Source organism: Nerophis lumbriciformis, linkage group LG04 (assembly GCF_033978685.3).
Source record: "Nerophis lumbriciformis linkage group LG04, RoL_Nlum_v2.1, whole genome shotgun sequence".
NCBI lineage: Eukaryota > Metazoa > Chordata > Actinopteri > Syngnathiformes > Syngnathidae > Nerophis > Nerophis lumbriciformis.
In genome coordinates this window covers 5142713-5164914 of record NC_084551.2, presented here as the reverse complement: position 1 = coordinate 5164914, position 22202 = coordinate 5142713, and the positions used below count along the sequence as shown (strand labels likewise).

General features: G+C 41.5%; 1 protein-coding gene across 3 annotated transcripts in view; it reads left to right on the top strand.

Annotated features, from left to right (window-relative positions):
• Window positions 1–442: 442 nt before the first annotated feature.
• znf384b (zinc finger protein 384 b) overlaps window positions 443–22202 on the top strand; it is a 46417-nt gene continuing 24657 nt past the window's right edge. The window contains exons 1-7 of one of the 3 annotated variants that reach the window (XM_061947708.1): window positions 443–658; window positions 8242–8309; window positions 13225–13447; window positions 13692–13805; window positions 18977–19104; window positions 19176–19267; window positions 19764–19988. In XM_061947708.1, the coding sequence (XP_061803692.1) occupies window positions 8247–8309; window positions 13225–13447; window positions 13692–13805; window positions 18977–19104; window positions 19176–19267; window positions 19764–19988 (845 nt within the window). In that variant the 5' untranslated portion in view covers window positions 443–658; window positions 8242–8246. The remainder of the gene's footprint in view (window positions 659–8241; window positions 8310–13224; window positions 13448–13691; window positions 13806–18976; window positions 19105–19175; window positions 19268–19763; window positions 19989–22202) is intronic. The other 2 variants (XM_061947709.1, XM_061947710.1) reach the window with 2 other exon arrangements.

Below are 22202 nucleotides of genomic sequence, written 5' to 3'. Positions count from 1 at the left end.
AGAGTCATGATACGGGAAGGGAGGGGGCGCATTATTGTAACAAATAATATTTCCATTATATAGGCTTTACTTTGCATTTTAATTAACGTTGGATTATTTTTTGTATTTAGAAATAATAGTACCAACTTTTTTTTTTTTTTCTCCAACATTTGTGGCACTGGCGTGGCGCCCCCTGATGGACGGCGCCCTTAGCATTTGCCTATACGGCCTATGCCACGGGCCGGCCCTGAGTACGTGAATGCAGCACTCCTGGATTTGAGGTCAATATATAACGACATACATTGTAATGATAACGAAAATATATAAGATGTTAATAATGATTTAGGGTCACAAAAATGCAGGATAACAGAGTAAAAAGCCGAAACCACGAGATTTAAACATTTATTTTTTTTTAAAAGAGGTGCCATTTTGTTACCGGAAATGACGTCATGACACCGAGTTCCTTTTGTCTGACGACCTCATCCGGAGGAAGTGAAGCCCAGACGAGGCAGCTACTTCATCGGAGGAAAAAAAAAAAAAAAGGAAAAAAAAAAAAAGAGGCAGACGAAGTTCCATCGGTTTTTTTTGGGAATTATCGACACATTCGATCGGTTGTATCCAAGCAGTGGTCAACAATCGGTGCTACGCGGGAGGGAGACCGAGGAGTGGACGGTAACCGGTAAGCTTTTCTTCCCGCAAGTGTGTGCTATTTGTTGCTACATTTGCATGACTCTGCAGGCGCCTCACTCACTCTGCAGCCGGAAGTGTGTGTGTGGACCTTCTCTTGTTTTCTTTTTTTTCACCCCCTTCTTAGTTTTTTTCTTTTTTTTCTTTTTATTTATGGCTCGCACCAGGACACCATCGTGCACACACACACGCACGCACACACACACACACACACACACACACACACACACACAGAGTTAGTGCTGATTGCTAACTGTATGCTAATCAGCACATCGGGCCTGATTAGCTAACCTTACAAAACAAATGGCTTTTAGACTTCCATATTTATAATCGCTGCTTGATCCTATGTTGACATTGTTCACCGTTTTGCAAACAGGTTTCTCACATAGCTAGCACGTCGGTTAATATTAATTGCACAAGAATATAATAGTAGATATCGACACTAATGTGTCTCTTACAGCAATTTATTAATGTAATAGGTCACTGTTCGACGTACATATTGAGCTTTCTTGAATATTAACCCTTAATAAGAGTTGATGTTTTAAAATTTTAAACTGTTGATTGAATACATATTAAAATTGTCCTTGGATGTTCATTAAACCTACTCAGTGGCCTAGTGGTTAGAGTGTCCGCCCTGAGATCGGTAGGTTGTGAGTTCAAACCCCGGCCGAGTCATACCAAAGACTATAAAAATGGGACCCATTACCTCCCTGCTTGGCACTCAGCATCAAGGGTTGGAATTGGGGGTTAAATCACCAAAATGATTCCCGGGCGCGGCCACCGCTGCTGCCCACTGCTCCCCTCACCTCCCAGGGGGTGATCAAGGGTGATGGGTCAAATGCAGAGAATAATCTCGCCACACCTAGTGTGTGTGTGACAATCATTGGTACTTTAACTTTAACTTTGACTTTAAACACATTTTAGAATTATGGTCTGTTCCATTATGACCAGGCCCGGCCCTCACCAATCTGGCGCCCTAGGCAAGATTTTAGGTGGCGCCCTCCCACATCAGCAGTGAAGTGTATATACTCACAAGAAACCGAATAGCTTTGTCTTTGACCTTTTTTTTTTTTTACTTACAACTATACCTAATATATAAAGGGGTGGAAAAGTGACTATTACCTGCAGGGCAAACATTAGCTAACCAGAAGGCAATAACAATGTAAACAAAAACACCTGCTTAAAAGATCTAATACAAATGTCCCTGAGGAATGTAAGGTGGGAGTACTGTAATTACCTAACGTTACATTATTATTGTCCATAACAATTTAGCCCCCTCCACAATCTTAACCCGACGTTAAAACAGAACTAGCTACTTATTGATTAGCAATTGCCGAATCATGTAACATTAGCTTAATGCTAAAAAGCCAGGTTACTATCACATTCTGTAACAGACAAATAATTTCATGTAGGCTAACGTTACCTACCTGCTACCTCTGTCTTTTCTTGTTTCTCCTTCTCTTCTTTTCTCTTTTTTCTTCCCTGGGCACCTGACAGTTTTGGCCGTTTTGACATCTTGTGTTGATTTTTTGATGTGGTGACGTCCAAAAAGAGTCATGATACGGGAAGGGAGGGGGCGCACCGTGCGGGGGGAGGGGGGTGGGGGGGGCGTAATGTTGTAACAAATAATATTTCTATTAAATAGGCTTTACTTTGCATTTTAATTAACGTGGGATTATTTGTTGTATTTAGAAATAATAGTACCAGCTTTTTTTTCCTTTTTTTTTTTCTCCAACATTTGTGGCACTGGCGTGGCGCCCCCTAATGGACGGCGCCCTTAGCATTTGCCTATACGGCCTATGCCACGGGCCGGCCCTGATTATGACACTGCACAAAAATTGGCATGTTTGTTCCTTACGACAAAAAAACAATCTTGTTTTTTTACATCCAAAATGCATTTTTTGATCCAGCATAATGTAATCTTTTCATGTTAAGATTTAAATTTGTATTTTTTTTTGTCTACCGGATGGCACACGGTTCTCTCATTGATTAGTGAACCTTTAACTGTTTTCTGTAAGGGTGCCTTGCTATTGAAATATGTATTATTATTTTTCTAAATAATTTTTGACAACCAGTGGTTATGTAAACGGCCTCAAAATATACCGTATTTTCCGCACTATAAGCCGCCCCGGGTTATTAGCCGCACCTTCAATGAATGGCATATTTCAAAACTTTGTCCACCTATAAGCCGCCCCGGACTATAAGCCGCGCCTACGCTGCGCTAAAGGGAATGTCAAAAAAACAGTCAGATAGGTCAGTCAAACTTTAATAATATATTAAAAACCAGCGTTCTAACAACTCTGTCCCAAAATGTACGCAAATGTGCAATCACAAACATAGTAAAATTCAAAATAGTGCAGAGCAATAGCAACATAATGTTGCTCGAACGTTAATGTCACAACACACAAAATAAACATAGCGCTCACTTTCTGAAGTTATTCTTCATTCGTAAATCCTTCGAATTCTTCGTCTTCGGTGTCCGAATTGAAAAGTTGGGCAAATGTGGGATCCAAAATGGCCGGTTCCGTCTCGTCGAAGTCATCGGAGTCAGTGTCACTGTTGTCCAGCAGTTCTGTGAATCCTGCCTTCCGGAAAGCTCGGACCACAGTTGTGACCGAAATATCTGCCCAGGCATTTACGATCCACTGGCAGATGTTGGCGTATGTCGTCCGGCGCTGTCTCCCTGTCTTGGTGAACGTCACGTGTGTTCGCCTTCTGTCATCCACTGTTCCCACGCAGTTAGCAGTCTAGCTTCGAATGCCCTGTTGACACCAATATCTAGCGGCTGGAGGTCTTTTGTCAATCCACCCGGAATGACGGCGAGTATTGAATTAAGCGCGTAAGCGTGTCTCTTAATGTGATGTTATGAGCTAGCAAATATAACAACTACACTACCCAGCATGCAATGATAGTGACGAGCATGCGCGGTAGCCCTGAGAAGCGTTGTTGTATGTGCTGGCAGTTAGAATGTGGTTATGAGCACGCTGTGAGTAAACGTTGAGAACTCCGTTAACACGCCTCGTCTGCATTATTTATAATTAGACAGACAACACACTTAATAGGAGCCATTTTGGGGTCTTTACATAAACACACAAATGGAAATGAAGCGTCACATATCCCAGCATGCACCGCGCGCTTCTTCTACGGGGAAAAAAGATGGCGGCTGTTTACCGTAGTTGCGAGACCTAAACTTTATGAAAATTAATATTAATATTAACGCATATATAAGGCGCACCGGATTATAAGGCGCACTGTCAGCTTTTGAGAAAATTTGTGGTTTTTAGGTGCGCCTTATAGTGCGGAAAATACGGTACATATTAAAATTGTCCTTGGATGTTCATTAAACACATTTTAGAATTATGGTCTGTTCCATTATGACACTGCACAAAAATTGGCATGTTTGTTCCTTACGACAAAAAAAACAATCTTGTTTTTTTTACATCCAAAATGCATTTTTTGAATCAGCACCTCCAAGTCCGAGTCCATGGTTCTCTCCCGGAAAAGGGTGGAGTGTCATCTCCGGGTTGGGGAGGAGATCTTGCCCCAAGTGGAGGAGTTCAAGTACCTCGGAGTCTTGTTCACGAGTGGGGGAAGAGTGGATGGTGAGATCGACAGGCGGATCGGTGCGGCGTCTTCAGTAATGCGGACGCTGTATCGATCCGTTGTGGTGAAGGAGCTGAGCCGGAAGGCAAAGCTCTCGATTTACCGGTCGATCTACGTTCCCATCCTCACCTATGGTCATGAGCTTTGGGTCATGACCGAAAGGACAAGATCTCGGGTACAAGCGGCCGAAATGAGTTTCCTCCGCCGAGTGGCGGGGCTCTCCCTTAGAGATAGGGTGAGAAGCTCTGTCATTCGGGGGGAGCTCAAAGTAAAGCCGCTGCTCCTCCACATGGAGAGGAGCCAGATGAGGTGGTTCGGGCATCTGGTCAGGATGCCACCCGAACGCCTCCCTAGGAAGGTGTTTCGGGCACGTCCGACCGGTAGGAGGCCACGGGGAAGACCCAGGACACGCTGGGAAGACTATGTCTCCCGGCTGGCCTGGGAACGCCTCGGGATCCCCCGGGAGGAGCTGGACGAAGTGGCTGGGGAGAGGGAAGTCTGGGCTTCCCTGCTTAAGCTGCTGCCCCTGCGACCCGACCTCGGATAAGCGGAAGAAGATGGATGGATGGATGGAAAATGCATTTTTTGATCCAGCATAATGTAATCTTTTCATGTTAAGATTTAAATTTGTATTTTTTTTGTCTACCGGATGGCACACGGTTCTCTCATTGATTAGTGAACCTTTAACTGTTTTCTGTAAGGGTACCTTGCTATTGAAATATGTATTATTTTTCTAAATAATTTTTTGTTCTTTTTTTTTGACAACCAGTGGTTATGTAAACGGCCTCAAAATATAGTTCAAACCGACAGGTCAGGCAGAAGGCGTTTTCAAGATGTACTTGTTTAATTTGGCAACAAATATCAGCTTCATTGACTAAGTATGTTTAATACACAAGGAATTTGACTTTGTAGACTGTAAAAAAATAAATATTATTGATTAATTTAAAATATAAACACGTACTTAAATAACTATCCATCCATCCATCTTCTTCCGCTTATCCAAGGTCGGGTCGCGGGGGCAGCAGCCTAAGCAGGGAAGCCCAGACTTCCCTCTCCCCAGCCACTTCGTCCAGCTCCTCCCGGGGGATCCCGAGGCGTTCCCAGGCCAGCCGGGAGAGATAGTCTTCCCAACGTGTCCTGGGCCTTCCCCGTGGCCTCCTACCGGTCGGACGTGCCCGAAACACCTCCCTAGGGAGGCAGTCGGGGGGCATCCTGACCAGATGTCCGAACCACCTCATCTGGCTCCTCTTGATTTGGAGGAGCAGCGGCTTTACTTTGAGCTCCTCCCGGATGACAGAGCTTCTCACCCTATCTCTAAGGGAGAGCCCTGCCACCCGGCGGAGGAAACTCATTTCGGCCGCCTGTACCCGTGATCTTGTCCTTTCGGTCATGACCATAAGTGAGGATGGGAACGTAGATCGACCGGTAAATTGAGAGCTTTGCCTTCCGGCTCAGCTCCTTCTTCACCACAACGGATCGATACAGCGTCCGCATTACTGAAGACGCCGCACCGATCCGCCTGTCGATCTCACGATCCACTTTTCCCTCACTCGTGAACAAGACTGCGAGGTACTTGAACTCCTCCACTTGGGGCAAGATCTCCTCCCCAACCCGGAGATGGCACTCCACCCTTTTCCGGGCGAGAACCATGAACTCGGACTAATAACTAATATGTGTAAAACGAATAGATAATAGCAAGGCTGCACGGTGCGAGCATTATAGTCGCATTTGCGACTGAAAGTAGGTCGTGCGAGTATTGGGGGGAAAAAAGTAGCACACGTGCGAAAACAGATTTTAATCCTTTAATTAGCATTTTGCTCCTAAAATAAATCCTTTCAAATTTGATCAAATTAGAGCAAAATTTTCAACCGTCTGTACAGCGTGTTTGAAATAAACTTAAACCATAACCAAATGGACAAGTGATTGATGCGGAAGTGTCACTGAATACTCTGTGCCTGCTGAAAGCTGTGTGGGGAGTAGGGCTGGAGCTCCTAGTTCACAAACATGGAAGAAAGTAAGAAAGTCTTAGTTGGAGGAACTTGTCAGTAAAAGACTGCTTTTTTTCCACTTCCTTAAAAGTTGACACAAACTTCACTGCACACTAATAATTACGAGGGTCCGAGGGAATATTAAACAACAAATCAATGATTGAAATGACAAACTTGCCATCCAAACAATACCCCGTTTGTTGACAAGGACATACAGCCTTGGAAGCATATTCAATCTATTTACTAAGCAGAGGTAGCACAAACCAGTGAAAGATTCAAAAGAGCTGCCGCCAGAGCCAACAAACTGCCGCTGCTAGTTTACTAATTTAACACAAAAGTTTTTTTAATTAACTCATTAATTACTTTCCCTAGTAATTAATTACATTGATTAAAAAATAATTCCGTAAGTATTTCAGTTACTTTTTTGGTAAATTATCGAGTAACTATAATTACTTACTTTTTAAAAGTAATTTTCAGATCACAGCCTGTCACACAGCATCATAAAGCAGTTGGCAGGTTGGTGTTCCTGGCTAAAATCTTTGTGTGTATGTCCTATAATAATGTTTACCTATAAAATTGTTAAAGGTCATTTATTTTCATGTTGTTGCTGACGTTTAAACATATTCAACTAAACCAGGGCACTTTATTCCACATTTGTTTTTTCTGTGTTTTTGTCCGCTGAAGAATTGAGTATAGCTAAATGTTGAAGATTGGAAGATTTTCTTGTATTGTTTTTAAGGTTTTTTCTACTTTCTTATCTCAAAACATCCTATCATGCAAAACCTTTTCTTACTTGTTAGTACCTATTTTTGTGTATTTGGGATGCCGAAAATTTTAAATCAATGCATGGTGGAGATATTTAGTTACGTCAACGCATATTTCCATTTAGGGGTTAGTTTATGGGCCAAACAATATCGGGATATGAGTTTTGATCCATATCGCCCAGCCCTACACTTGTGTTAGGCTGTTAATCATGAAAGTGTGATATTTATGACATTTCAAATGGCTCCTTAGTTTTTTCTGTGCTACAAAATAATTTCTGTGCTCTTAATTTTTTTCATTGAGTAGCACTGGTGCTAATAGTGAAAAAGCTAATCGTACAGCCCTGAATAGTGCATTGGTGAATGGATCCAAGCAAAACGATAATGACATGCTCATGAGTTAGTCCATTCACAGTGCCAGGTTAGTCCGAGTTATTTAATAGCTTTTTATCAGATTGATAGGGAAACAACTGTTCTTATAACGGGTTGTTTTGGCGTACTGTAATTTGTCGAAGTGGAGGCCTTTGAACAGTTTGTGACCAGGGTTTGAGGGGTCTGCAGTGATGCTACCTGCCCCGTTATAAGTCCTGGAGGGGGGAGAAGGTGGACACGGATGATCTTTTCTGCAGTCCGACTCCTAATTGTCTATTGCAGCCCGTTGTCTGTCCAGCTTGGTTGCAGACCCAAACCAAAGAGTGATGGAGGTGCACAGGACAGACTAGTTTTAAAGCAGTTTTGGGGAACCTGGCCGTTAATGGCCTGAGGACCTCATGTGAGAGTGTTCGCTTTAAATCTATCTATTAAAGCTAACTATTCATGCAAATGATAAGGAAAGAATAATGCATCAATGTTTCTGCCGACACTTGACCCGTCCCAGGGCCTTAGAATAAAGCAAATGCTTCTTAAGATTAGTTTTGTTTTTGTTGTCTTGAAAGGGTTCAGAAACCCATAATATTATTATATTGAAGTAGTTTAAAATAAATTACTTGATTAACATGGAAACATATTTTATATTTTCACAACAGTTTTGGGAAGTTTTGTTATAGGTTCGAGTTTGTGTGCTTCTGTGTACGTGTGTGTGTTTTATCCCTTATATTCCAGGTCATTTTTAAACCACTCTAAATAATACTGCTGGATGAAAACATCAACATTCCAGTTTATCTATGAAGAACTGTGACATGTTTAGGTGTTTTTTACAGCAACCTGTTTGTTTAAATTTGCAGGAATAATGGAGGATTCTCATTTTAACTCATCCTATTTCTGGTCTCCCATCCCCACTATGCAAGGACAGGTATGGCATCTATTCATTTACTTTTTTAAATGTACTAGTTCAAATGCATTGCAACGTCCCAAGTCAATCACAGTCCATTGTGACATTAGCAAAGTGAATTGATAAAATGTGTATGTGTTTGTGCTACGGAACGTATGTTTTAAGTAACATTTTAGCATTCTCAAACTGAAGTTACGTTTTAAAGGAAGTTAGTTGGTGTAAAGTAAAACACAAATAAAGTAAAACTACTAATTGACGTCACCTGATATGCACTGAAGGAGAAGTAACAGGAAGGTTGCTGTTATTTGGTATTGTTGGTATTAATAAATTCATTAAATCTAAATAAATTATTAATAAATGATTTTTTTTGAATTACCACCTTGACCCAAATAGAAGACAATAGTTTTTTTTTCATTCCAAAAAAGTCTACAAGGACTTTCTATCCGGGGTTTAGTGATTTGTATACAAAAAAAGAAGGGATTTATGAATGCAAGCCAACAAGCGGTGCCAAAAAAATGTATCTCCCTGCTTTTCTTCCTGTCACTCACACATACCAGTTTGCCTTTTTATTCTCTGATACTGTCGGTCGAAATGCTCTCTAAAAATGCCAAATGACTCCTTTTATATAGTTGGGGTCTTAAGATCTATGCATGCAAGCCAACAGGTCGAACCCAAGCACATTTTTTGTCTTGTCCCTTGCACGCAGAAAACTATGTTTAAACTATTTGTTTTACTATAATTTAGTCTAAAAAATCCCCAAAAATTATTTTGGAAAAAAAGCAAGTCTTATATTATTTGAGAGGTTTATACATTCAAAACCTCGGAGTCTTGTTCACGAGTGAGGGAAGAGTGGATCGTGAGATCGACAGGCGGATCGGTGCGGCGTCTTCAGTAATGCGGACGCTGTATCGATCCGTTGTGGTGAAGAAGGAGCTGAGCCGGAAGGCAAAGCTCTCAATTTACCGGTCGATCTACGTTCCCATCCTCACCTATGGTCATGAGCTTTGGGTTATGACCGAAAGGACAAGATCACGGGTACAAGCGGCCGAAATGAGTTTCCTCCGCCGGGTGGCGGGGCTCTCCCTTAGAGATAGGGTGAGAAGCTCTGTCATCCGGGGGGAGCTCAAAGTAAAGCCGCTGCTCCTCCACATCGAGAGGAGCCAGATGAGGTGGTTCGGGCATCTGGTCAGGATGCCACCCGAGCGCCTCCCTAAGGAGGTGTTTAGGGCATGTCCGACCGGTAGGAGGCCACGAGGAAGACCCAGGACACGTTGGGAAGACTATGTCTCCCGGCTGGCCTTGGAACGCCTCGGGATCCCCCGGGAGGAGCTGGACGAAGTGGCTGGGGAGAGGGAAGTCTGGGCTTCCCTGCTTAGGCTGCTGCCCCCGCGACCCGACCTCGGATAAGCGGAAGAAGATGGATGGATGGATGGATACATTCAAAACTAACATGCGGTATCAAATGGCTTCTCCTTCAACAAAGCTTTTCTTCCTGTCACTCCCACATACACACCTCTTGTCTTTTTTAGATTTTGTTTCTAAAGCGTTATATCCACACACAAAAAAGGTAGCACTAAATGACGTCTCTCTGGACCAGTAAAAGCTAATCCTCTTGTCACTCACACGCCAAAAAAAGCCAATCCTCTTTGTCACTCACACACCAAAAAACAACTCATTTGAAAAAGAGGGTGTGGTCTTATTTTTGGGAGAAGTGTTGCTCATTGACCAGCAAGACCCTTAATTACAGTGTTTGTTAACTACAGGTTTAGGCCAATTTTTTGGATGCGAGCGCCCCTTAATGGGTTGACAAAAAATAACTATTTCTCAGCTGTAGTAATTCAGTAAATTCACTTTTCCACCACTTGTGGCAGTAATGACAATTTCTAACAGAAGAAGTTTGGATCTAAAGTCAAAGAGAGGTTTCTCTTTGATTAAAGGGATGAATCTGTATTTTCATTTGAACTTTAATTTTACTGACAGTTTATTTAAGAAACACATATTATTTATTGAGTTAGATTTGTATTATTTTAGCACTGTGTAATTGTATGTACATTTATTTTTCAATAGTTTTTATGAGTCCCTTCTTTTGCAGTACATTTGATCAGTATTTATTTCTGCAAGCAGTGTGACCTAAGCCATGATAATAATATTTATGATTAACACATGGTTTCATATACCGTCTTTTTTGGAGTATAAGTCGCACCGGCCGAAAATGCATAATAAAGAAGGAGAAAACATATATCGCACTGGAGTATAAGTCACATTTTTTGGGGAAATTTATTTGATAAAACCCAACACCAAGAATAGACATTTGGAAGGCAATTTAAAATAAATAAAGAATAGTGAACAACAGGCTGAATAAGTGTACGTTATATTCAAGTTAAAGTTAAGTACCAATGATTGTCACACACACACTAGGTGTGGTGAAATTTGTCCTCTGCATTTGACCCATCCCCTTGTTCACCCCCTGGGAGGAGAGGGGAGCAGTGGGCAGCAGCGGTGCCGCGCCCGGGAATAATTTTTGGTGATTTAACCCCCAATTCCAACCCTTGATGCTGAGTGCCAAGCAGGGAGGTAATGGGTCCCATTTTTATAGTCTTTGGTATGACTCGGCCGGGGTTTGAACTCACAACCTACCGATCTCAGGGCGGACACTCTAACCACTAGGCCACTGACACATAAATAACCAACTGAGAACGTGCCTGGTATGTTAACGTAACATATTATGGTAAGAGTCATTCAAATAACTATAACATATAGAACATGCTATACGTTCACCAAACAATCTGTCACTCCTAATCGCTAAATCCCATGAAATCTTCTACGTCTAGTCTCTTACGTGAATGAGCTAAATAATATTATTTGATATTTTACGGTAATGTGTTAATAATTTCACACATAAGTCGCTCCTGAGTATAAGTCGCACCCCCGGCCAAACTATGAAAAAAACTGCGACTTATAGTCCGAAAAATACGGTAATTGGCCAAGGTTTATCCTGTTAAAGTTAAACTGTAATTATGTTAGACTTAAATATTGAATACGATTAAAATTAACAGTAAGATTACTAATTGAGCGGTAATACTTGAGTAGGACCCGCTCCCCTCTGTAGTGGAAATGTTGGACCCCCAGGTCAAAAAGGTTAAGAACCCATTAATTTATTATGTGGTTATTATTACATATCTAAGCCCAGACAAGTTGGTTGAAATCTAAATTGTACACCTTTTGGGACTTTGGAGTCTCCAATATATACAGGTAAAAGCCAGTAAATTAGAATATTTTGAAAAACTTGATTTATTTCAGTAATTGCATTCAAAAGGTGTAACTTGTACATTATATTTATTCATTGCACACAGACTGATGCATTCAAATGTTTATTTCATTTAATTTTGATGATTTGAAGTGGCAACAAATGAAAATCCAAAATTCCGTGTGTCACAAAATTAGAATATTACTTAAGGCTAATACAAAAAAGGGATTTTTAGAAATGTTGGCCAACTGAAAAGTATGAAAATGAAAAATATGAGCATGTACAATACTCAATACTTGGTTGGAGCTCCTTTTGCCTCAATTACTGCGTTAATGCGGCGTGGCATGGAGTCGATGAGTTTCTGGCACTGCTCAGGTGTTATGAGAGCCCAGGTTGCTCTGATAGTGGCCTTCAACTCTTCTGCGTTTTTGGGTCTGGCATTCTGCATCTTCCTTTTCACAATACCCCACAGATTTTCTATGGGGCTAAGGTCAGGGGAGTTGGCGGGCCAATTTAGAACAGAAATACCATGGTCCGTAAACCAGGCACGGGTAGATTTTGCGCTGTGTGCAGGCGCCAAGTCCTGTTGGAACTTGAAATCTCCATCTCCATGGAGCAGGTCAGCAGCAGGAAGCATGAAGTGCTCTAAAACTTGCTGGTAGACGGCTGCGTTGACCCTGGATCTCAGGAAACAGAGTGGACCGACACCAGCAGATGACATGGCACCCCAAACCATCACTGATGGTGGAAACTTTACACTAGACTTCAGGCAACGTGGATCCTGTGCCTCTCCTGTCTTCCTCCAGACTCTGGGACCTCGATTTCCAAAGGAAATGCAAAATTTGCATGGTTGGGTGATGGTTTGGGGTGCCATGTCATCTGCTGGTGTCGGTCCACTCTGTTTCCTGAGATCCAGGGTCAACGCAGCCGTCTACCAGCAAGTTTTAGAGCACTTCATGCTTCCTGCTGCTGACCTGCTCTATGGAGATGGAGATTTCAAGTTCCAACAGGACTTGGCGCCTGCACACAGCGCAAAATCTACCCGTGCCTGGTTTACGGACCATGGTATTTCTGTTCTAAATTGGCCCGCCAACTCCCCTGACCTTAGCCCCATAGAAAATCTGTGGGGTATTGTGAAAAGGAAGATGCAGAATGCCAGACCCAAAAACGCAGAAGAGTTGAAGGCCACTATCAGAGCAACCTGGGCTCTCATAACACCTGAGCAGTGCCAGAAACTCATCGACTCCATGCCACGCCGCATTAACGCAGTAATTGAGGCAAAAGGAGCTCCAACCAAGTATTGAGTATTGTACATGCTCATATTTTTCATTTTCATACTTTTCAGTTGGCCAACATTTCTAAAAATCCCTTTTTTGTATTAGCCTTAAGTAATATTCTAATTTTGTGACACACGGAATTTTGGATTTTCATTTGTTGCCACTTCAAATCATCAAAATTAAATGAAATAAACATTTGAATGCATCAGTCTGTGTGCAATGAATAAATATAATGTACAAGTTACACCTTTTGAATGCAATTACTGAAATAAATCAAGTTTTTCAAAATATTCTAATTTACTGGCTTTTACCTGTACATTGTTAACATATATTTAATACCTGTTAGTTTTAAGGGTCAGTTGGTACAATAACACGTGACGTAACAATGATGTGAACGTGGACTTGCCTGCAGATCGATAACGCCGTGTTCCTCAACAAAGTGAAAGAGCAGCAAGAAAAGAATGCTTCCTTCCCTCCATCTTCTGCGTCCCACTACCAAACGGCCCTGCTCACCATCCCGACTCCTGGGGCCAAGACAGATGGAGGCGGGCATGCTGCTGCTCACCTCCACCCGCCACACAGCAGCCAGAACATCACGGTGCTGCCCGTTCCCTCCACAGGCATCATGACAGCAGGTGAGTCTTCTTTCCGTTTCTGTGTTGTTGTCATACGCAGTGACTAATTAGCGAGATCGAGATTGGACCTGGTTTATGTTGCCATAGGAACCATGAGGAGACACTATCAGGTTGCAATCCGAGTCTACAGAACAACACACATAATAAGCAATATTAAACTCCCTCCTCCTGCTTACTGTTTGGAAGCAGACCATAATGATCAACACAGACGTCTATCTTCTTTTTTTTTCTGGGCGGTGTGCAGCGGGTCTAGTCATCACCACACCTCAGGGAACGTTAGTTTCCCCCACCTCCTCTCAGTCGTTTATGTCGGGGCATCCGACAACCACCATGATCGTCTCTGCCCTTCATTCTGCAGGTAAAGCACACAAACATTAATTACAGTATGTAAATAATATGTCCTGTAGGATAGGTAACACTCCTCTAATGTAGCTGGAGCCTTTATACAAAATAAAATGTCTATTCTTTTCATTGGAGTTACCTCGCCACACAAGAGGGGCTAATGAATAACCCGCCTTTGTGTTGCAATGCAGTTGTACACCACTGCGAACTTCACCCACAGTAATAAATTAACATTGTGCAATAAGAAGTCCTACCATATTTTTCTACAGTTTGGATTATAGTTAGACATGCTACTATATTTTAAGTGTAATTGTCCTCATTATCCCATGGTGTTAAAAAAAGAAATAAAAGCCGATTTCATTCTGCTGTTTTTAATGAGGGCACTTTAATAACACTTTCAATAAACTCAAAACTGCAAAGTATGGTATCAAAGCATGAGACTACAATTTCACCCATCAGTATCTCCTGAAATTGTCTTTTCACGATTTGTACATATTTTATTGATACAAAATCAGCATGTTGTGGAAAGAACGTTTCCAATGTGAAGGAGTATCCCCGCAGGCACGAGACATTGAAACAACATTGAGAACTTGTTGAACTAGGTGCCGACGTTGAGCAACTCAAACCTAACGTTGGAACAACATACTTTCTGACGACGTTTAATCAATGTTGTGTTCTGACGTTAATTGGACAATTGAATTTTGGTCATTTTCCAACCAAAAATTTGCAACACCAATACAACGTTGAAAAAACATGCTTTTTGACAACATTTATTCAATGTCAGGTTGTGACGTTGATTTGACAATATGCACATTTTCCAAACAACAACGTGGATCCAACGTTAGACACCAAACGTTGTCTCAATATACAAATGCAACTATTTTGCAACGTTGTTTTAAGAGACGCATCGATGTCCTGTGCCTGCTGGGATATTGATGTTGCTTTTCCACTGCACAGTATCTGCTTGGCTCTACTCACCTCAGTTTCAGGTACTGAGTTTTCCACGCAGCATTGGACATAACTGTCGGAATAAATGACATACACTAAGCGACAACAATGGAGGAGAGCAAAGGTCTCATTTAATACATGTGGCTGTTGGCTACGAGACACTCCGTAATGTCTGGGCTACAGAGCGCACTTACAGTAGATGAATATAAGCCGTACTCACCTAATTTTTGGACATATTTTATTTTGTTCATACAGTAAATTTGTACAAGTCTTTGGCCGCAGGTGTGCACATTGAAACGTGTTCATTCACTAATTTAACAAAAGACAGTAGCCTACAGGAGAAGTCATTATATGCGGCCTTCGTCCTTCTCCTCTTCCTGCGGCGGTACAGCCTTTTGGGGCCCATTAGTGGTGTTGGCTATCTGTATCTGTGTGGCTGCTGTTTCATTTTCGTTGGCGGGGTCGATCATCTTTAGCTTTGAGGCTTTGTCGTTTACATTTCGTCGTGTCTCCTCCAAGATGAGGGTGAGTGCAAAGCACATAAGGGACTGATTTACTAAAGGTTTGCTTGTACTAAAACACGTTCATATTGATTCCACATGCAAAGCTGATCTATTAAACGACTGCCAAATTTATATGCCTATTTCAAAAGGCCACGGCCCCCTGACACCCCTTCTCAACTGTCTATGCGACGTCAAGGCTTGGTTAGCCCAGAATTTTTAAAGAATGAATGAGGGAAAAACGGAAATTTTAGTGTTTGGTCCGGCCCTTACTGACTTGGGACCATTGCAAAATGATGTGCGTCCCAAAGTCACCAGCCTTGGCGTCACTATAGACAGCGATTTTAAACTTGACAAACAAGTCAATGGCGTTTTAAAATCGTGTTTTTATCATCTTCGTCTTTTAGCAAAGGTAAAACCGTTTTTATCTTTTAACCTTTTTGAACAAGTCGTGCATGCTTTTATTTCAAGTCGCCTGGACTACTGCAATGCACTTTATGCTGGCATTAGCCAAAAAGCTCTCTCCCGGTTGCAGTTAGTCCAGAATGCGGCAGCACGACTTTTAACAGGGGCCAGGAGACGCCAGCATATAACCCGGATCCTTGAGGGTTTGCACTGGCTCCCTGTTCATTTTAGAATTGATTTTAAAACCTTGCTGTTTGTTTTTAAAGCTTTACATGGACTGGCACCTCAGTATATCTCGGACCTCATCCAAACTTACAATCCTGCGCGCGCTCTGAGGTCCGAGAGCCAGCTCCAGCTCGTGGTGTCCAAGACCAGACTTAAAACCAGGGGAGACAGGGCCTTCTCTGTGGTCGGCCCTAAGCTCTGGAACACTCTGCCCCTCCATATTCGAACTGTCCCACAGTGGAGTGTTTTAAGTCTCGTCTTAAGACCCACTTTTATTCTCTGGCTTTTAACACTACGTGAGTTGTGTGGTCCTCTGTTGTCCTCTGTGTTTTTAAAATGTTGATTTCTATTTACTGTTTTAATTGGTTTTACCCTTTGAAATTGTTTTTAATCATATTTATTTTATATTGTTTTTAATTGTGTTTAATATTGTTGTGCAGCACTTTGGAAACATTTTGTTGTTTGAATGTGCTATATAAATAAAGTGGATTGGATTGGATTGGATTGGATTAAACGTGTGTGAAGTGGATTCCGTCTCTTTCGTGAGCAGAATAAGGCGTGAAATTTATTTTGCGTCTCAATAATATGCAATATATATATATATATATATATATATATATATATATATATATATATATATATATATATATATATATATATATATATATATATATGTTGATTATCAAACACCCACAATACTAGGAAAGAAGATGTAAAGATACAGCATGTGCTGTATATTTTACAGTAAAAACTGGCAACTCACTCACTGGAATTTTAGTGTAGTAAATAGTGTTTTTTACAACATTTTACAGTAAATGGAAAAACTGTCAGCTTAGTGGCCAAAGTTTTACTGTAAAATGTACTGTGGTTTTACAACGTCTTACTGTAAATGGAAAAACAGCGCCATTGTTTTTTTGTTTTTTTATTCTAGCAACAGAGGTGCCAGTTTTTTCACCATCAAAAAATGTGCGACCATTTTTCCGTTTACAGTAATACACGGGAAAAACAACAAGCGTGGATTTTACCATAAAAAAAACGCTCAGTTGACAGAATTTAATTGATGGTTAACTTGCTTTGAAATCATAGTTCAAGCAGATATCTACAGCATTTGTTTTAACTTTAACCCGAAATATTGTGTGGAAAGTATGACGATACAATATTGGTTAATATTCAAGTTGAAAAATGCGCAATTTCATGCGGTACGTACATTTTTTTCTGTCCAAACGGAAAGAACAAATACATTTAGTAAGAAAAGATATGGTTCCTTATTGACACAAATTTTTTCCAGGCCTTCAAGGGCCATATAAAATGATGCGCAATTTCATGCGGTACGTACATTTTTTTCTGTACTAACGGAAAGAACAAATACATTTAGTAAGAAAAGATATGGTTCCTTATTGACACATATTTTTTCCAGGCCTTCAAGGGCCATATAAAATGATGCGCGGGCCAGACCTGGCCCCCGGGCTTCGAGTTTGACACCTGTGGCTTATACCAATGGACAAGCATCAGTAGTCAGTAGGGCCGTGGTGAGCTGAGTAGTTCCTGTCCAGTGGAAAAGGAGCACTAGTTAGGTGGCGGGGTTGGGAGAGTGGCCGTGCCAGCAATCTGAGGGTTACTGGTTCAATCCCCACTTTCTACCATCCTAGTCACGTCCAGAGGTGGGTAGAGTAGCCAGAAATTGTACTCAAGTAAGAGTACTGTTACTTTAGAGATTTATTACTCAAGTAAAAGTAAGGAGTAGTCACCCAAATATTTACTTGAGTAAAAGTAAAAAGTATGTTGTGAAAAAACTACTCAAGTACTGAGTAACTGATGAGTAACATACACACTCATATCATATATATATATATATATATATATATATATATATATATATATATATATATATATACATACATACATACATACATATACATTGATATATACAGCATATAATTTATAAGTATTTATTTTGCTGTTTTTGTTTACATGTTAAAGGTGTTTTAATGAATATACATGCATGTTTAACATATAGATTCCTTTCTTTAATGAAGACTAGAATATAAGTTGGTGTATTACCTGATTCTGATGACTTGCGTTGATTGTAATCAGACAGTCGTGATGATAACGTCCACGTTTTCAAATGGAGGAGAAGAAAAGTTCCTCCTTTCTGTCTAATACCACATGAAAGTGGTGGGTTTTTGGCATCCTATTTGTCCAGCTTCCATATTCGTTTTTATACACTTTACAAGAAATATATTGGTGTCAAACTCCGTAGCTTGCTAGCTTGTTTACGCTGGCTTTCGGAGACTCTTGTTTTGAAAGCGCAGGCGCGATGGCGCGGCACTTTTATTGTGAAGACAGGAACGTCCTCATGTGCGGTCAGTCTTGAGGCTTTTGACGGTACGGTTGAAATAAAACAAATATCTTTTTTCCTTCACACTTTTGATTGATTGATTTGAACTTTTATTATTAGATTGCACAGTACAGTACATATTCCGTACAATTGACCACTGAATGGTAACACCCCAATAAGTTTTTCAACTTGTTTAAGTCAGGTCATGTGACCACCTGGCTCTGTTTGATTGGTCCAACGTCACCAGTGACTGCATCTGATTGGTGGAACGAAGTGAAACGTCACCAGTAAGGCAGGCACTTTGAAGGTCTGTCTGACAGACCAAAACAAACAAAGCGTGCATTAACAGATCGATAAAAATTAGTAGCGAGTAGCGAGCTGAATGTAGATAAAAGTAGCGGAGTAAAAGTAGCGTTCCTTCTCTATAAATATACTTAAGTAAAAGTAAAAGTATGTTGCATTAAAACTACTCTTAGAAGTACAATTTATCCCAAAAGTTACTCAAGTAGATGTAACGGAGTAAATGTAGCGCGTTACTACCCACCTCTGGTCACGTCCGTTGTGTCCTTGAGCAAGACACTTCACCCTTGCTCCTGATGGGCCTGGTTAGCGCCGTGCATGGCAGCTCCCGCCATCAGTGTGTGAATGTGGAAATAGTGTCAAAGCGCTTTGAGTTCCTTAAAAAGGTAGAAAAGTGCTATACAAATATAACCCATTTAACATTTACACTTCTTTTGTTTCAATCGGCCTGCTTTAATTCCTATTTCCAAGACAAAAAAGAAGCGGATGGGGCGTCCCATGTAGTTGTGATGCCGACGCCCTCCAAACGAGGCCGAAAGAAGAAGAGCATGGGCGGGAACGAAACCCTCATCCTGGCTCACCTTAGCACCGGCGGCCAGGTAAGCTCGCGCCGGAATGTGACACGACGACAATCCTGTCATGTCAACAATTCATCTTTGTCTCTCTGTAGGTGTCATCTCTGCAGCATCACACCAGGGACCCGTATGACCTGTCCAATGAGGAGGAGGAGCCCGGCTTGAAAGACAGCACCAAAACATACAGGTATGACGTCGAACAGAATGAAACCAAAGGCATCCTCATGCTTGATTTTGCGGAATGCAAGCACATCTTCAGTAGACGCTTGAGTAGAGCTTCACTGCATGTCGGGCCAGAAGGCGCCTGCTCTGTAGCTCTAATATTGAGACACAAATACATCCAAACTCAATTTGTGCTGCACTTATAAACTGCTGCTCGCCCTCTGCTTTTCTCCACATGGCATGCACTTTCAGTTTAGAGTGTTTTATAGTACCAACTCTTCCCCTCTTCTGCTTTCACTGATCTCCCTGACATCTTTTCCTGATTTCACAAATGTTATTTTTACCCCCTCTGTCTTCATTAACTCTTATTCTGTGGCTTCATTTTCTTTCCCCTCCTGTTCTCATCTGGCTCCCCTTTGTCTTCGCATCTCCTCCCCTGTATGTACGTCCACCTCTTCCTTGTTCTATCCACCCCTCCTCCCCCCGCCCTCTCCCCATTTCTGTGTCTCTCCCGCCTGTAGGTGCCGGATGTGCGCGGCGACCTTCTTCAGTAAGTCTGACATGCAGATCCACTCCAAGTCGCACACAGAGGCCAAACCTCACAAGTGTCCGCACTGCGCCAAGTCATTCGCCAACTCCAGCTACCTGGCGCAGCACATCCGCATCCACAGCGGGGCCAAGCCTTACACCTGCTCCTACTGCCAGAAATCATTCAGGCAACTCAGTCACTTACAGCAGCACACACGGTACTGCAGCCACCACCACCCTACATCCTACATGTATACCCCACCTAATATTCCTTGAAAAAGAGTGCAGTGGAATGCATCTTGTGCATATCACAAAGCCGTTTAAAGGGGAACTGTTACTTTTTTTTGTAGTTTTGCCTATCATTCACAATTCTTATGTAAGACAAGCACAGGTTTTTCTTTTTTTATTAACTAATCAAATCAAATCAACTTTATTTATAAAGCACATTTAAAATTTACCACAAGGGTAGCCAAAGTGCTGTACAATGGGCAGGTTAAAAGATAATACGAGTACCGAGCAAACACAACACAACACAAACAGAACACGATAAAAAATAAATAGAATTAAAGCTGCAAGCAGCATTGGTCGGGCCCGCGTATTTGGCAGGTGCTAGTCCTAAGTGTCCCAATACTTTTGTCTACTTTTAGTCTGAAGTGTCCCAAGACGTTTGTCTAGTGTACCTACCTTGTCTGCATTGTGTGGGCATGTTGGTGCTTCCTGCTTTTGAGCAGCCATCTTAAAAAAAACAGCAGCGCAGCAGCATCAGTGCAGCGGGTCTTTGAAGGGTCATAAAATCAAAACCGGAGCAGGTATTAAAAAGCTGTTCTATACTTTTATACACAAGGGTTCAATCTCTCTCCTGTGTTAGTTTGAAGCCTAAACGACAAACGCGCTCAGAGGAGATAGATTTTGAAGGAAGGTGACCGGTTTTTACAAAAATGTTGTTTTGAAGGGGGAATAGCAAACTTCCTGTAGATTTTTGCTGGGGGTTGTCAATTTATGAAATGTAGGTCTAAGGGAGACCTACGGAGAGGTTTTTGTTTCATGTCTCTCCGACCTTCCCAGTGGGAGTTACAGGCAGTTTTGTAATTTTTTTCTTCCAAGGAGCAGTTTTTTCTCCGTTTTATTAAAAAATTGCTTTAGAGCGCAATTTTTAAATTTGGGGTTAGGTTTTTTTATTAGATCGCAATTTCTGCTAGTCCTGATGTGTGTGTTCAGTTTGGTGAGTTTTGAAGCATGTTAAGGGGGTCAAAATACAGCTCAAAGATGCAAAAGTGACTGTTTTTAGTACTTTTTTGTCTTGAAGGGGGAATTGCCCATTTCCTGTTGATTTTTGCCCGAGAATATACTATTATGAAATCTAGGTCTAAGTCACACCTACATAAAGGTTTTTGTTTCATGTCTCTCCGACCTTCCTAGTGGGAGTTACAGGCAGTCTAGTTTGTTTTTTTTCCCTAGGGGGCGCTAGAGCGCAATTTTGAGTTTTGGGGTTCGGTTTTTTTATTAAAAGACAATTTTCGCAGGTCCTGATGTGTGGGTCAAATATGGTGAGTTTTGAAGCATGTTAAGTGGGTCAAATTAGTGCTCAAAGAGGCGGCGGAAGAATAAGAAAGAAAGAATAAAACCTTACAAATTCAATAGGTCCTTATGTCCCATTGCATAAGGACTCCTGGAGTCCTTATGCAATGGGCCATGCGGGCCCTAATAAATAAAAACATAAAAACAGGTTCACAACAGGTGTATTATGGGGCGCCATTGCAGGATGGATATCACTCAGTGTTAAAAGCCATGGAATAAAAGTATGTTTTTAAGAGAGATTTAAAAACAGGAAGAGAGGAGGCTTGTCTAACACTCAGAGGTAGGTCGTTCCAGAGCTTGGGAGCAGCAACGGCGAAAGCTCTGTCACCTCTAAGCTTCAGCCTTGTGTCAGGGACCGTCAACAGCAGCTGATCGGCTGATCTTAAGGATCGGGTGGGGCAGTAAGGCTGAAGGAGGTCGGAGAGATAGGTTGGCGCGAGGTTGTTTAGACATTTAAAAACAAATAAAAGGAGTTTAAAATTGATTCGATAACGCACAGGGAGCCAGTGAACTCTAACACGTAAATAAACGTTCGCAAAAGTCAGCCAACAATTAAGCAAATGGTAGTCGCTCTATTCCGCCATTAACACCTCCATTAAGGTTTTTTGTACATGCTGTAAGTGTATATGTAATGTAGTTAGAGGCACTTAAAATCTTTTCATTTTTTTCAAAAATCGACAGTGCGCTTAATGTATGGAATAATTCTGGTTGTGCTTACCAACCTCAAAGTAATTTTATTTGGTGCATGGTGTAATTATAAGTGTGACCAGTAGATGGTAGTCACGCATAAGTGATACGTGTAGACTGCAATATGACGCGAGTAAACAACACCGAAACGTTTAATGTTCCATTGA